The sequence below is a fragment of the Lissotriton helveticus genome, chromosome 2_1, assembly GCF_964261635.1.
Source record: "Lissotriton helveticus chromosome 2_1, aLisHel1.1, whole genome shotgun sequence".
Taxonomy (NCBI): Eukaryota; Metazoa; Chordata; class Amphibia; order Caudata; family Salamandridae; genus Lissotriton; species Lissotriton helveticus.
Window position 1 is genome coordinate 1,206,917,989 of NC_136059.1, and position 16,519 is coordinate 1,206,934,507.

At 46.1% G+C, this 16,519-nt stretch overlaps 1 protein-coding gene across 1 annotated transcript in view; it reads right to left on the minus strand.

The window, feature by feature from the left end:
* The window catches only part of DAPP1 (dual adaptor of phosphotyrosine and 3-phosphoinositides 1), a 239,937-nt gene that overhangs the window by 81,116 nt on the left and 142,302 nt on the right, over positions 1-16,519 (minus strand). Inside the window, exons 3-4 of the mRNA XM_078676086.1 lie at positions 14,567-14,689; positions 10,253-10,386 (exon numbers count right to left, since the gene is read on the minus strand). Coding sequence (XP_078532212.1) covers positions 10,253-10,386; positions 14,567-14,689 — 257 coding nt within the window. The remainder of the gene's footprint in view (positions 1-10,252; positions 10,387-14,566; positions 14,690-16,519) is intronic.

The window sequence follows — 16,519 nt, forward strand, 5'->3', positions numbered from 1 at the left end:
TGGTCATGGCGTTCCCGAAGTTGAATCTGGTGGTGGCAGTGTTTTCCATGACAGAGAGGATGAGTTGGGTGTCATCAGCATATGAGATGATGTGGAGTCTGTAGGTGAGGGTCATGTTGGCCAATGGAGTCATGTAGACTTTGAAGAGGGTGGGACTGAGGGAGGATTCTTGGGAGGATCCTTGGGGACTCCCCAGATGATGATCTTGGGTTCGTAGGTGAAGGGCGGTAGGCAGATTTTCTGTGTGCGCCCCGTGAGAAACAAGGTGATCGACTTGAGGGTGTTTCCTCTGATACGGCGGAGTCTGTTGATGAGGGTGTGGTGGAATACGGTGTCAATGGCTGTTGTTGGTTGCTGCTATCACAGCGGTGTCAGTGCTGTGGTTGGAGTGGAAGCTGGACTGGGTGGCATCGAGTAGGTTGTGTCCTTCCAGGTGATCAGAGAGCTGGTGAATGAGGGCTTTCTCCAGAACCTTGAAATGAAAAGGGAGCAGCAAGACGGGGTGGTAGTTCCTGAGCTCGCTGGGGTCGGTGGATGGTTTCTTCAGGAGGGTTTTTACCTCTGCCTTCCAGGTGTCAGGGAAGGTGTCCGTGGTGATACATGAGTTGAGGATGATGGGGAGTGCATTGCCGATTTCCTTCTGTCCCAGGTTGAAGGCGTGGTGGGGCAGGGGTTTATCAGAGTGGATGGAGGTCATGATCACTGAGGAGATTGGAGTTGCAAACAATTGGTGAGGTGGCTGCAGGAGTTCTTTTGTGCCATTGGTGCTAGCCTCAATGCGGGTGATTAGGGCGTCCTTTTTTGCTTCCTTGAGGCAGTGGTGGTATTTGCGGAGGGGAGCTTTGAGGTGGTAAGGTCTGAGGGGTTCCTGTTGGTGTACTATTGTCTCTCTAGTAGCTTACAATCACATTTGAAGGCCCGGAGTTCGGGGGTGAACTAGCTGCCATGTTTGCTGGGTCTGCTGGTGCTGACTGTTTTTATTGATGTGATTGTGTTGACGCAGTTGGAGATTCAGTCGGAGAAGTTTTGGATGGGTAGCTCAAGGTTGTTGGTGGGGGGGGGTCTGGTGGTACTAAGGGCAGCTGTCCATTGTTTCTTGGTGATTTTGTTCCATCTGCAGCGGGTGGGAGGCGAGGCGGTGAGTCGTGGTGTGCCTGCGATGGTGAAGTGGGCGATGCTGTGGTCTGTCCAGGTTAGTTTGGTGGTGTGGCTGAATTTGATTCAGTAGCTGGCTTTGAAGATTAGGTCCAGGTTGTGTCCTGCATGATCTGAGGGGCTGGTGACCAGTTGCAGGAGTCCAATGTTGCTCCTGCTTTCCAGGAGGATGCCAGAGTTGGTGTCATTGGAGTAGTCGAGGTGAAAGTTGAGGTCGAGAAGGAAGATGTAGTGCTTTGAGTAGATCAGGGGGCAATGAGTTTGGAGATGGCATCGCGGAAGTCGGGCGGGGGACTGGGGGTCTGTAGGCTAGGGTTCCTCTGATGGTAGTATTGGTGTCGATTCAGATTTGGAAGTCGAGGTTTTGAGATGTCTTCTTTGGTAGTGTTGCATTGGAGGGTCTCCTTGAGGATGATGGCGATGCCTTCTCGGTGTTTGTTGGCGTGATCTCTGTGTATTGTCTTGTAGCCATGGGGCGCTGTGGTCACAATGTCAGGTGCTGAGAATGGTGTGAGCCAGGTCTCTGTGATGAACACCACGTTGGGACTGGAGGTGGTGATGGTTTCCAAGATTTCAGTGGCGTGCTTGCAAAAGGATCGGTCGTTGATCAGCATTCACTGGAGCTGGTCCAAACGGTTGGAGGTCGGCTGCCGTGTTGCAGGTGGACCGGCAGAGATGGCAGGTGAAGGGTCCTTCCATGTGTCTCAGTGAGGTAATGCAGCAGTTTGTGTTGCGGCCTCTGGGGGCCACGGCTCAGACGTGGCGTAGCAATGGATGGTAGGAGAGTTAAGAGTTCTGGCGATGCGCGTGGTCCAGGCGCAGACAGACAGACTGGCTTGCCTTCAGCACGCCAACGGCGGGGCAGCGAAGCGGCCTCCATCAGTAGTCCTGGAAGATGGGAGGGGCTAGTAGGGAGGTGGGAGGACAAAAAAACCAGTGGGTTTCGGGAGAGGGAAAAACTGCAGGAGCGGGTGGGGGCCAACACAAAATCTACAAGGAGCAATAAAAAAACAAAGCAAGCAGAAAACGTACAAAATGGCACTGCAGAGATTTTAGTCACCACATCATGCGGACTTCTAGCAGGCCAATTGTCTAGTAGGGTTTCAGATCGCTCAAGCGGTTTTAGTATATGCTTCGCAACAGAGGAAGAAAAACAAACAAGCATTGCAAAAGCTGATAGGTCTAGGTTTAATGGGCACAACATATGTAAATACAGAAATTCACAAATGCTATTTGCGTGCATTGCATACACCTCGCAGTTTATCAAAATATAGCCTGCCCTATTGGTTTTGCCAGTGTTGAGAAAAAGTAGCAAAATAGAACCGATTTCTGTATTGGATGCATATAAGAGATAAAGTATTTAATTTGACAAACATCATGATGAGTGAGTGTACTCGGCAGGTGTAAACAGTCTATGATGCATTCCAATGGACTTTCGAGGCAGTTCCTTGAAGGCTGAATGATACACCAAATAGCTAATAGTATGAGATGAGAGAAAGCCCCACTCAATGTATATAAGTGGTATCATACGTCATGCAGACCGCTGCATTGTTAAGCATGATCTTAAAAAGTAAGACGTGGAATGCCTGAATTAATCTGAGCACCGGCTAATTACTTGAGCTTCATTGAATTCTGGAAATTAGGTGGGATGAACCAGGATGGTGCTGCACCAAATAAAACTAAAGAGCAAACTTAGTAGGTGCTCTTCTCTTGAAGAAAGTGTTATGATTTTCCTAATCAACTTCACTTAGGGCCCGATTAGGAGTTTGGCGATGCATCGCTGAATCCACCCTACCAAAACTGCGGTGTGACCGCCCACCACATTAGGAGTTTCCCCATTTCTGGTGGACATTCCCACGTCGGTGCCTCTAAAAACGGGCACCACAATGGGAATGCTAAAACAGTTCCTGTACAGCATTGAGTGCTAAGTCCATGCCGTGCTGGAAATGGTGTGCATGCACACAGGGGGCACATTTTGTGCCCCCCTGCGTGCATTCACAAGGCGCAGAGGCCCTGTTTCTTCTCTGCCAGGGTTTACATGGAAGAGGAACCACCATGTAAAAACTGGCGGACAGGAAACTCCTAATACGCATGGTGGTACTGCGGGGTCCCACCAAGCATATGGGTGCCTTTACAGTCCTGTAACAACATGAAGGAACAGCAGTTACCTGGCGGCTGCAGCAGACTGTGGTGGTCCCATCGCCCATCTTGTAATAGGTCGGTGGAAAGACCAGACCACCACCGCTGCACGACAGTCTGGCGGTCCATGGACCGCCAGACTCATTATCAGTCCCTTAGTGAGAAAGAAATAAGGAGACTCACAATTCTCAGGATTTAATTATTATCAAAGCTTATATGAATTTTGTGTTGTGGGGGAATGTTTTCCTTTGTTGGCAAATATTGAAGGTGTACACGTTTCCAAAATGAAAGGTGTGAATATCATAGCTAAATCATTTAATTTCTCATTTTTATTTTAATCTAGAATAGATGCTGTAGCGCTTGTGCACGCTGCAATGCAGGTATGGTATTAGATTTGCAAACCCTTTGTATAGGATCAATCCAATACCCCTCTTGAAGGTTAAATCACATTGCTGCAAGAATAGTTTGCAAATCCTATCTCACAGTGAGATATAAAGTAATAAGATAGGAAATGTTAGCTGATAAGCATACACTTAAATATTTAAAATAGAGCAAGTAAAGCAGTGTACAGGTGAGATTTTTTTTTTTTTACAAGTGATGAAGCAAACAGGTTTTTTGAATTTTTCTGTTTAGTGGCACCTATGTTTTAGCTACGTAAACTGAGGGAAATTGACTGTCACTCCAGCACCAGCTACGGCTAGAGATAGAAAACACTGACGGGCCAGCTTTCATGCACAGTTTGGTAAAGCTCTTAAAGTAAGATGGCCGGTGCCAGACAGGAAGTGTGAGGCAAATGTGAAAGGAAAAAATAAAATAGAGTCAGTATAAAGGCAATTTCCTGCATTTATTCAGTAGCCTGTTATTCTAGTGCCCTGTTTGTGATGAACTAGAATCTAAGTACAAGAATGCAACTCAAAGGTTTCTACAACTATGAGGGAATATACGTGGCTTTCAGTTTTTTTGTTTACCTTAAAGCAATTTTCTCAACTTTGGTGAAGGCAGTTTTAAAATTAACAAGGGAAACAGTAAGGCTATGATTAACATGGGGCACTGGGGAACAAGCATTTACAATGCAATGGTCTCGTCTTTGTTAAAGTTAGAGCTATTGGAATTGCAAATGTCATTCTTTCATTTATTGTTTTTTTTTTAAACCGATAAATATATGGTATTGTCATTTACAATGGCAATAGGTAAGCATTAGAGAGTAGTAGAGAGTAATAGCTTAATCTCTCGGAAATGTGAGACCTATTGCATTTGCACCCACACACAGCCCCACACACGCACCCACACACACCCACACACACACACACACACACACACACAGGGAGCCCCCCCCCCCACACACACACAGAGAGCCCCACACACAGAGCCCCTCGCACACACAGAGCCCCACGCCCACAGAGCCCCACGCCCACAGAGCCCCTCGCCCACAGAGCCCCTCGCCCACACCCAGAGCCCCACCCCCACACACAGAGCCCCACCCCCACACACAGAGCCCCACACCCAGAGCCCCACACCCAAGCACAGAGCCCCACCCACACAGCCCCCCCCCCCACACACACACACACACACACACAAAGAGCCCCACACACACGCTAGTTCTAAAGTAATTGAAGTGAAGTGCTGATCTTCTATACCTAGTTTTGTTATTTGTTTTATATCTCGCATTGACGTACATGCACTTTGTATTGTCAGAACTGTCTCCAGCTAAGACCAATCAACTGTTTTACATGATTATATTCTTTCACATGCAGAACTAATCGAATAGATTATACTACATATTTGTGATAGGCCATACCCGTGTATGTTTTACCCAACCATGTTTATTTTATGTATCAAACCTTGCTCCATTTTTTGCAATCGATTTTAAAAGTAAACGAATTGTATGTAATTTGAGTTGTACTTTTCAGCTCAAATTGACCGAAATAAAGATATTACTGACTGACTGCTAAGAATCAACAAAGGGATTAGATGCCAAATGTTTACAGTTTTTAAGAGTTGCACAAAACATGTATTACACAGACAATTGGATTAATCAATATATCGTCCCTTAAATTGTGAAATTTTCGTTTACACATGACATGATTGAAACTGGGCTCGCCAGGTCACAATCAAGTCTAATTCAGACACTGAACTCGATCGGCTGCGTTGCCAGTTTTGTCCGGAGGGGGTGGGGGAGAGAAACCGAAACTCGGGAGCTCCGTGCTGTCACGGGAGAAAGCAGGCCTACCTCCATTGTGTTAGCGACGTAGCGAGGTAAGTAGGGGCTTTCAGGAACAATGGTTTACCAACATTTTTTACGGGTATTAGGTGGTTTAGAGGGGCTATACCTAGAACAGGAACACTCACCATATCCTTGGACGGATGATCTTTTTGGACTCTGCAACAAAGACTCAGGCGTCGAGCTGATTCAGCGGGGTGTCCGCAGGAGATGGGGGCAAGTGCTAGACTCCTTCCTGGATGGCCGTGGATTACTGTAATGGGTATTACTCGCTTCCCAGAACCGTGCACGGGCTCACTGTTTTGACGAGTCTTCCTGCTGCGGTGACATCACCGTCAGCTGACCTCCCCGGGTGACTCGGCGGGCACGAGGCGAGTCACGCGCCGCCTGTCACCGTCACCTCTCGATGACACACGACGTGTACTTTACTGAACGGTAAAGAAGGAACGTGGCTAATACTTCAAGATCTCTGGGAGGGGTTCCTCCAGTGTATGACAGGAGGGTTGTGATGAAAGAGTGACGTTACAACAGACAAATGCTGATATCCAGGTGTGAGACCCTGTTCGAATTATCGTGACCGTTGAGACCGGTCAGAAGTGGGACTTGCTCCCCGCCGTGGGTCTCGCACCCCGGGAATGAGTTTGGAGAAGCCCGCTCATGGCTCACTATAAACTACACTGTCTCTAGGAGCTGAGCAACAGACGTGAATTAGTTAACAAGGGCACATGTGGGGTGTGTGTTTGGAAAGGACAGACAGAGGCGAGGGTTTACCGGGAGTAGTGCTGACAAGAGGAAGTGTTGAAGGGGCATCCAGTGGTGACAGTACTGAACTGCAATCCTCTTCCGGGTATGAGTGGAGTCCCGCAGCCCCTCTCTCTTCCTCTTACCTAGCACCACCTCGCAGGCATTCGAACACGGAAAAGGTGGGTGCTCGCTACCCTTACCGCCCACCCTGGGCCATGCCTGGCTGAGCGCACACCGGGGTCAAAGCCTCTGCTGCCCAGGCTACATGGGGCATTAATAGAACACGGAAATGGCCGGCTCTACCATCAGCAGCGACCTGCACTCGCCATGTTGGAAGGAAGCAATGTCACACACACAGAGCCCAGCAGCAGCAGCAGCCAGGGAGCGCACCGGCCGGGAGGGGGAGAGTCCAGGAGAAAGGAGAGGAGGAGAGATGTGAGCGGTGGCGACGAGGAAGAGGTTGAATACGAAAGAGGGTTAGGAAGAAGCTAGAAATAGATCAACACGAAGGAACTAAGCCCCGTCCTTTTCAGACTGGGGGGCGTGTTTTTCTTTCTCCCCTCTTCTCCATTGGCTGGAATGTAAACAACGGGCGTGTTTTTGACTATTGTTTTTACATTCCAGCCAATGGAGAAGCGGGTAGAACAAAACTAAAAAACACGTCCCCAATCCAAAAAGGACGGGGCTTAGATGGAAAGAATGACATCACTGAGACCTCTTCTCCAATGGCTGGCCGCTGTTCAGGAGGCCAGCCAATGGAGAAGAGGGGCGGGGTTTACCCTCGCTACTCAAAGTCATTAAATCTCGCCAGCGAGACTGCGCATGTGCGCAGCCTACGCTAGCCAAAACCTAAAAATGGAAATTTACTTCCACAGGATTTAGAGTAATTTCTTCATTTTAGGATTTTTCAAAATCCCACCATTCCTGATTGGTTGTGTGATAAAGGAATGAAAGGCTCAACCATGCGTGCCTCTACCATGCAGCCCGAACCACAAATGCAACTTAACCATGCATTCCTTTACCATGCATGCCTTTACCAGGCAATTTCATGGTAAAGGCATGCATTCCTTTACCATGCATGCCTTTACCAGGCAATTTCATGGTAAAGGCATGAATGGCAAGGGTGTTTTTGTTTGCCACTACTACGACCCCCTTCACTGCCCTAAGCCCTAAATTACAAGCCCGCTCCTGCCTCCCGCCCTAAGCCCTAAATTACATACCCCCTACCTGCACCCCCACCCTAAATTGCCAACTCCCTACCTGCCCCCACCCTAAGCCCTACATTACAAACCCCCTACATACCCCACTCTGAGCCCTAAAAATGGTCCATTCCTTAACTACTCCCCCCAAACCCAGCTCTTAAAGCTATCCCAACCCACTCCTCCTGCCCTGAGCCCTAAATACGTGCCCCTCCTTAAAAGTACTTTGACCTCCCTGAACCCTAAGAACTTGCCACCGACTCCCGAAAGTGACCCTCTAGACCCAGCCCTAAAAACTTGCCAATACCCTAAACCCCCTACCTTCCCCCCTCCCTAAGCCCGAGAAAATGGCCCATTCCTTAACTACTTCCCCAAACCCAGCCCTTAATGCTACCGCAAACCCCTCCTCCCCCGAAGCGACCCCCAAACCCAGCCCAACTTACCTGCCAGAGTTCGATTCCCGTTCCGACGCTCCTGTTTCAAGTCCCCGCCCATCCCGATCCCTAGAACGCATTTGCCTTAACCACACATATGGGTGGTTTAGGCAAATGCGTTGTTCGGGCAAGCATGGTTATGCTTGCGGGCTTCCGAAACTCATGTCTCTGGCCGTTTAGTTCCGAATGTTTCCCTTCCCGAATCTGTGAATTAGAAGGGGGTTTTTGCCCATTGAAATGCACAGAGGTGTAGCTTCATGGGGGTGTTACACCCCCCATACATGTATTTTCTGAAAAACAGTTGGGTAAAGGTGCTTTCAGTGAGGTATTGTGAGATGCTAGTCAGATTTCACCAAATATTCTTACATACACACAGACCAAAAAGCGCACACACTCTTCCCTCTTTGTTTTGAAAGTCCTCAGAATATTGGTTATTTTATCAAATATTGTGTTTTCTCTCTTAGTACTCCTAAAAAATCCACATTTCTCTACATTCCCACTGCCCCATAGGCCCCTCTCATTCACCCTGCTTGTCCTATAATGTATTAAACACTATATGCCAGCCTGATTGTCAAAAAATCTGAAGCTCATCCTCCCAATCTTATCGAACAAGCTACGCCCCTGTAATTGCAGTTATTAAGATAACTTTGATACACCAATAACTTTGTCAATTGGGCATCTAGGTGAGCGACCTGGCACAAGTACATTCTGCACCGTGCTAGTTTAGATGATTGAGAGAAGGTGGATATTTTTTTCCAACCAGCTTGACATGGTGGAACCAAATTGTATGCCTCATCTCTTATCTTAAACCATAAAAAACCATAAAAACAGATTGTGAATTATTATATTTGCTGAAGGATTTTATAGAGATTAATCTGCATGACTCAACATTTTCACTTTTTCCCCTTTGTAAAATCACAGGGTGGTATGTTCCCAAAAGGAGTTAAAAGACCTGCACATAATAAACTACCACGAAGGATCAATTTATATTCTGCCATAGAAGAGAGACTAAATAAAAAAAAACAGGACATTCCACAAACATAGAAGTAGGGCTACTCTTTTGACTTCTCTGACTGCTCACCAACATATAAAAGACAGGCAACAAGCCATCAAAAATTAAATACGTTTCCGAACAATATCATCGAAGTTAATTAAACTGCTTCTGATAAAGGTTTGCATCTAACCCTATACTGGAACAAGTGAAAGATTGCCTCTCTTTCTGTTCAGTCGACCCTCTATACAATCTGGGACATTAGCTAAATGTATTAAAATTTACCAGGACACAAAGTGTCACCCTAGCCACTAGATATTCTGCCAAACCCAGTAAACATGATGGGTTAACAGAGAATAGCAAATCAATGACGTGCTAATCACCTACTATATAGAATGCTTTCTACCAACGAGTCACATATGCCTTTGAGCCAGAAGGAGCAAAAGATGAAACATTTTCACCATTTTACCTTGTAAAAATAGGATAACAGATGCACTGTGTAATCACTCAATTCCTTTAGCAAATGTAGCATTGTTGGTTTGTGAAACACACAAAAGGTGATGGGAGGCTAACCACCGTCAATAGCTCAGGGTAGTACTCTGACCCATTGTCCTTTTGCTCACCATGCCCCCTCAGTTTGGACCCACCCATATGCAAATCAGTCGTGACCCTCGTGGGGGGCAGTCCAAACTGAACTACCAAGTTGAGTCCTTCCTGAACCGGAACACAAGCAACACAGGACTGGTTTCACCCTAGTTATGGTCTCATCTGTCAAGTACAGCTTGGTGACGTTTGGGAATACCCATGAAGACTAGGGGTGGCACATGCAACACAAAAAAGGCGATGGGAAGCTGCTTGCAATAAGTCTGACCACTGGCAATAGCTCGAGGTATCACTCCAACCCGTTCTTTTATTCACCATGACACCTCACTTTGGACCCATTGTTGGTTGGTTCAATTATCTAGATCATCAGGCTTCACCTATTGATTTTCTCGTTACTAGACATCCCTAATAATCGGTTTCACTTGTATTCCTTCCACGTGGCATGGATATTATTCCGTCATAAGAAACCGTATACATATAGAATGGAGATTGTCTCATAGTGTATGTATTGTTTTTATGCAAGTGAGGTAGCCAACTAGTGCTGTAACTGTGACTCTCCATGCGTTGTTCCGATGCTGCCATCTCTTTGAACCCCAGTCCAGCTCTCATGTCCCGGTGCCATGCTTACAGATGTCGAAGAAAAGTGAGACGTTATTTACCTGTGATCAGCCCTGTGCCCAATGGTGTGAACAGATAGTCTTATAAGAGGGAGACGCAGTAAGGCTGCAATTCAAAAGTAAAGAACAAAAATAAAGAATAACATTACCTGTCTCACTTCCGATCAATGGCTGGTTTGCAAAATGTTCAATAAACTCCTGCAAGGACGAGAACTCATTGAAGCCAAATTTGAAAGATGACCCCGTCCATTCGACTTTAAAGTGCTTGACAGAATTTTTTGCTCTAATAAAACAAAGTGATAATTGGATAAATACCCATGCTAATTTAACATACAGTATTTCTTTTGTCAAAGTAATTTTATTTAGAAAGTATAAACATCCCCTGATTACAATGTGTGACTCAGTTTAGCTCAGTACAGATTTACATTGTCATACACTCATTTGTATAAAGTAGGCAATGTGCTGAGTAGAGACTTCCCAAAAAGGATCTAACCTTCAAGGTTCTACCTGTCGTTCTGACATTGCTGTACTGTGACACAGAACACCTTACAGGCCGCAGAGGCTCTCTTGTTCAACTAGTCCGCTTGGCTCATAAAACTCCCTCCCAGCCGGGTCACCAAAGTATACACAGTCTGTATTTGAGGGTCATGGGAAACACTCCCAATTACACTATGAAGAATAAATTCATCCCATGTCCTCCACTCTTCCCAATATAGTCATCGGTTTTCCAGCCCACGTTGAAGGCAGCTATGTTGTATTAAGTCACTTGTTGTAGCTACTCTAGATCCTGATGGACACTACATGACGCACCGCTTGCTCCTGTGGTGCGATCATGGAAAATATCATCACCTTTATGTTTTGTTGCGGATCTGTCAACATCTTTTATTTGCCTCTGTAAGCCCACCTACTTGACGTAACGTAAGCTCTTTCCAGCATCTTACCTTACAATGTCGTACACATTTTAGCGAGTTCTGTACAGGTTTTCATTTTGTTTTTTAGCTACAACCATCCAAAATATCCAATGAACATGGTATTTGAAGCCTTTTCTTTTAAGTCCTAGCATCAATAGCCGTAGGGCCACCCGTGGTGGTGGTGGTCCACCCTCCGTTTTACGACTACAGCAGTGGGAACTGCACAGGACCGCTGCTACCACAGGGATCCTTGATCTCGTGCTGCTGGTGCAGTGGTCAGAGGCCATAATATGCTGGTGGTGCTTCTGCGGCACCGCCAAGCATATTATGAGTTTCCTCACTGCCCTCCTTTTCATGGCGGTAAGCCCACCATGAAAAAGGGTGGTGGGAGGAAACTAAGGGGGCCCTAGAGGGCCCACTTGTGCCTCTGTGTACGGCATGCATGCAGGGGGGCACATAGCCCCCCCCTCCCCCCATCTGTATGCACCCCCATGCTCCTGCACGGAACGAAGTGCACAACATTGTGCATTCCGGTATGTGCAGGAACATGCTTTGGAGTTCCCATTGTGGTGTCTCTCAGGCTCTTCGCCTGGAACCGCCAAAGCACTGCCCACCAGACCATAAGAAAACTCCTAATGTAGCAGGCCAACGACTTTGGCAGTGTGGCAGCGGGCGCTGGTGTGGTGGCATGCTGCCACACTGCCAATGTCATAATCAGGCCCTTACTCTATGACAAGTCAGCTTTAAACTCTGACCCTCTAGGGGACAGTTACTGTTACCACACACCTCCTTGACCCTTGTCTGATTTTTCAAAAGTTTTTGTCATGAATTAATCATACAAACACGATTTCACCCCTCACTGTATCCCCTCTACTCCTGTCTGTGCGGTGTATCACTCACAAGTGTGTACATCTACTATTTGTATTTAAATAACAGTTTACATGCTTATATGTTATACCATTTGTATATTGACGTTCTGCTTTTTGAAGGCCCTGGGGGATCTAGCCAAATAGGGCAAAATAATTGTTGGTTACAGCTATATATAATTACATGAAACTATACACATCAAGAAATATGTGATACTTAAAATGTTTCTATCTAAAACTAATGTTCTCTCTATTACTTTACAGATAAACCCATGTGTTTTGTTTGTGTATATTCCATGATCTTGATTCGGTATATGGTGATGTCTGAACTCTAAACTTGTTACTTAACTGTGCTTGCCCGGAGGGTAAAGATCAACCCGGAATAAAGCATGTAGATACTCACTATAATACACTACCTCTACCCAAGTAGGCATTATTTGAAATATCTCCACAACCTTTTAGATTGCCTAGGAGCGTTAGAGGTTTCAGGAAACAAATTCCACCAACGGGGGAAACCCTTCCACACTGGTCAGGTGACACGGTTAATAAAAGAGTCCAGTGCCAGTTGGCTACCCCTAACACCAGGGTCTGTGTCCTCCTTTTACTTAGCATGTGGACCCAGGACACCCCTTTCGCGCCGAGGGGTCTGACCCAAGCACCCACACTGTGAGGAGAAGAGACTGTTTACCCCCACACACCCTGCTGCTCCAGGTGCCACCCGCGTACATTGACCAGTCTGCAGGCAGCGCAGCCAAATGATGCAGAGATAAGTGGGGCCATGCTGGGGGGCCTTGAAGGAAAAAATGGTGTTGGACTGCAGTGCCACCGTAAAACTGCTCCTTGGTCATGGTGGAGCGTTGTGAAGAGCAGTTTCCTAAACCCCGACTCACTGGTGTAGATGTGAGCCAAGTCCACTCTGTGTGTGAAGAGGGGCTACAAAGCAAATTCAGCAGGAGAGCAGAAGTGGGCCCAGCCCAGCCTGATCATGTCCTGGGGCAGTATCAGGGTCCCGCCACTGCCCTACATGGGTGGTACCCAGTTTTCACAGAGCCACCACGAGCAGAGCGTCAGCACAGTGTGAGTGCGCCCAGCCCAACAGGAAGCAAATACTGCCAGCACAGGTCAGCCCGCTGCACATGGTGAAATGACTCCGGGCCAACCACGCTAATTAGGCAAAGTGCTGCGCAATGGCAGAGGTGGTTCACTAGAGGGCGCGTGTACCTGATGAGAAACTAATAAGAAGTGAAGGACCAGGAGCCCTACACGCCCAGCCAGGCAGACACTGACCCCGTCCTGGAGAAGGGGAGAGGCTCGGCCCACAATCTGTACAACATTTTTTAAGCTTGAATAAGATTACACATTTTCTCCAGGTTCAATGTTATGATGCAAATCCAGCGACTCAATCGATAAGCAAAGTACTTGGGAATTGGTAGAAGTTTCTTCAGAATCTTGCTGTCAAGCCGGATGTACCTACTTTTCCATAGAGGATATTTGAAAAAACTCGATGTAGTGTCTCAGCAAGCAACTGGCAAGTAATTTTGGAGACAGGAAATAAATCCTTTTGGGCGGCTAACTATAAAAGAACGGCATATCTTTCTAGATGTCTATTGTATTATATACCCGAGCTTCCGGATGACCGATCAAGCCGAGATGGAGGCAAGATCAAGGGCGGCTCAAAGAGGCTCACGTGAGAGATGAGGACAAATTACTTTAGCCTTTAGAAAAGGAAGAAAGTTCTAAAAGGAAGCCACTGGACCAATCTGAAGGAGAAAATGGCTCTTTATTTCGATGAAATTTAGAGGAATTGAGCTAAGAAAGAGAAGGCAGAATCAAATCTGTGACTGAGCTCCACACAAGAGGCAACCCACCTCTTAGTTGGAGAATCTGAAACCTGCCTTCAGGAAGTGTGGCAGGTCCAGAGAAATGGAACTCCTGTAGTCAAGACATGAATTAATGATAGTTCAAATTGCAGATTTCCATCTATGCATCGACTAAAAAAAAAAAAAAAAGGAAAAAACAGGCACCAGACTCTGTTCCAACTTGTGAATAGAATAAGGTTTATACACTGATTTTGAAGTATAAATTCTCAACTTCTCAGAAGGAAATGAGGCAAACTGCCAGGCAGAATGACAAAAGGCTGGATCCCACAGGTCCGGTCTGCCACAAACTACCAGTTTGAGTGTTGTAACCCAGATCCCCTTCAACTCCAAGAGGACTTGGATCTCATTAGTATCCATGTACAATGTATAGACTACTGTATTATGGATGACGATAACGGCTAAGGTTTTCACGAAGGTTTTTAGATACAGCTAGATACATAAAATTAGTAACTGTCGTAAAAATAGTAAAACTACATACATGTCATTTAGCTGTGTAGAAAGGAGGGATTGGAACTTTTGCAGTTCAATGGTAGTTCCAGGGCTCATTTGCATTAGGACACTGAATTTGTGCTCAGTTTGCACTTGCTGTCAGTTGCCTGTATAACTAACCGGCCTTTGCTACCACCTATGATCTAGACTCTGTCAACCGCAGTCAGAGGGTGACATCACTGCTGACTCCAAGTCACTTTCTAGTCCTTCTCCTACTCTTGTGCTTTGAGTGCTACTCAACACTTGTTTGTTCTTTGTATAGTTGCTGTGGTGGACAATGAGGAAATAACTATTTGCTCCAGCCCATGTTTTCATACCTGACAGAAAGAGAGTAGAAGTCCGGCTCTTCATGACTTTTTCTTAGAAGGTAGCTTCCATCAAGTCCATTAGACAGGAGGAGAGCCTCTGCTGCATGACGAGAAAGGTTGGCATGAAACCACCTAGATGGAAAGCAACAAAAACAAACAGTACCATTATCTATATGAATCTTCAAGTACGGTATTGACTCATGTTATGTTTCCCATAATCACGGGTGAAATCATATACTAACACAACATGTTTCCTTTTGACTCAATATTTGAAACATACAGATAGCAGCCATATAAAACATTGGGTTAAAAGATAAAAATGGAATCTTGATTGGTAATGAGGAAAGTGAGGTCTGGAACGGTGGTAGGCTGAACTGTCTGTACCTTCCTTGGTTTATTGAGAGGACCTCTTCCTGTTTGTGGCAATCTGGTGTATTCCACACTACTTGGAGTTAGAGTGCTTTCTTCTTCGTCTTGGGAAAAAAAAAAAAGAGGATTGGTGATACCTCTGTGTAGGTTTGCCTGCTGTGGTCTGATGTATTTGCAACATGGAGTACTACAGAAGAACATCAGCGCAAGCTTTCTCCTACGACTATGAAATCTACTAGCTGCTGCGATTCATGCACTCTGTGTCAACTGGCTTTTGTCTGAGAAGTGGAAGTATTATTTATAATAACCAGAATTTTCACCAACTTTTTGTTTCTTCCTCATTGGCTCAATTACAAGTGGTCATAAGCATTGTCGAACCCCTGGTCAAGCTGTGGCCTTCCGTTCATCTGTGAAATCACACATAACTACTGCCTAAAATTAACACAAGAGCACGTTGGGTGGTGCTGTGTCTACATTACTCAGTCGCAAAATCTCAACCTTCTGTATACCTCTTGCAAGGTGAAAAAGCGGGAAATTTGCTCCAGTATGGTTACTGCTAACTCTGGAGAAAAATTACTGCTTTTTAGGGCTCGGGCCTACGTCAAACTGCGTAGCAGTGTAGGCGGAGCCTAAGAGTCCTTGTGTGAGGGTCTCCGAAAAGCTACCTAACAGATTCCTGGCTGCTCGTCAATTTTTGTTCTTTTTTTTGCCAGCTGCATGGCGATTGGGCCTCGCATGCGTGTGTTTTTAGAAGAGAGCACGCAATAGGCCATAGGCGGTAGAGTAGCTCCGCCTATGGCATATTGCGTGCGGTCACGCGCACCAGAAGGCCATATATCTTCAATTATCTCGGCGTCACGGTCGAGATAATTGAAAATGTATGCCGGCAGTGCCGTGCGCGAGGGCGAGGTTTTTTTTTTATTTCGTGCGTTCAGTGTTTTACATAGGCCACTTGTGTAAAAGCTGTAGCTATTCAGAGGTGAAGCACGGGTACAGCTGGGGCAATCAAGAATCCCGTCATGTATTTCCGCGTGCGGGGTAATTGTTCCGGCCTTTGTAATAGAGTGAGCAGTCCAATGCATCAGAGAGTTTCCGAAACATGCTGTTACAGCCTACAGGGCAAGGCATTCATTAGATGCGCGGGCACATTTATGGGTGTAGATAACATGTTTTCATGCATTGCTTAAGCACATAAAGTATTCTCGTTAGGGCTATTATTCAACTGCATGTTTCGCACTCAGGACTTTTTTTCTTTTGAAAAAAGACAACTGTACTCATCGGGAAAACATGCACGTGTAGCAGTCGGTAAGGCCAAGCTGCCTAAATCATGACAGTACATTACTAAAAGACAGGTCATCCTTTAGGAATCCCAATAAAATCCTCTCTCGTCTCCTATCTTTCTCCTTCTCCTAGGCACCGGAAGCGCAGGAGTCTTTATTTCTCCTTAAGCTAGACTTTGGGTGTCTCCTTTCTCACTCTCACGCCGTTTGTGCACTGGTACTCAGGTGCTTAATCAGATGGTCTCCACTGAGAATGATTTCTTTGCATCGAGAAAGGTATATGCGTTTGTATAGGAATATGTGAAGCAAACAC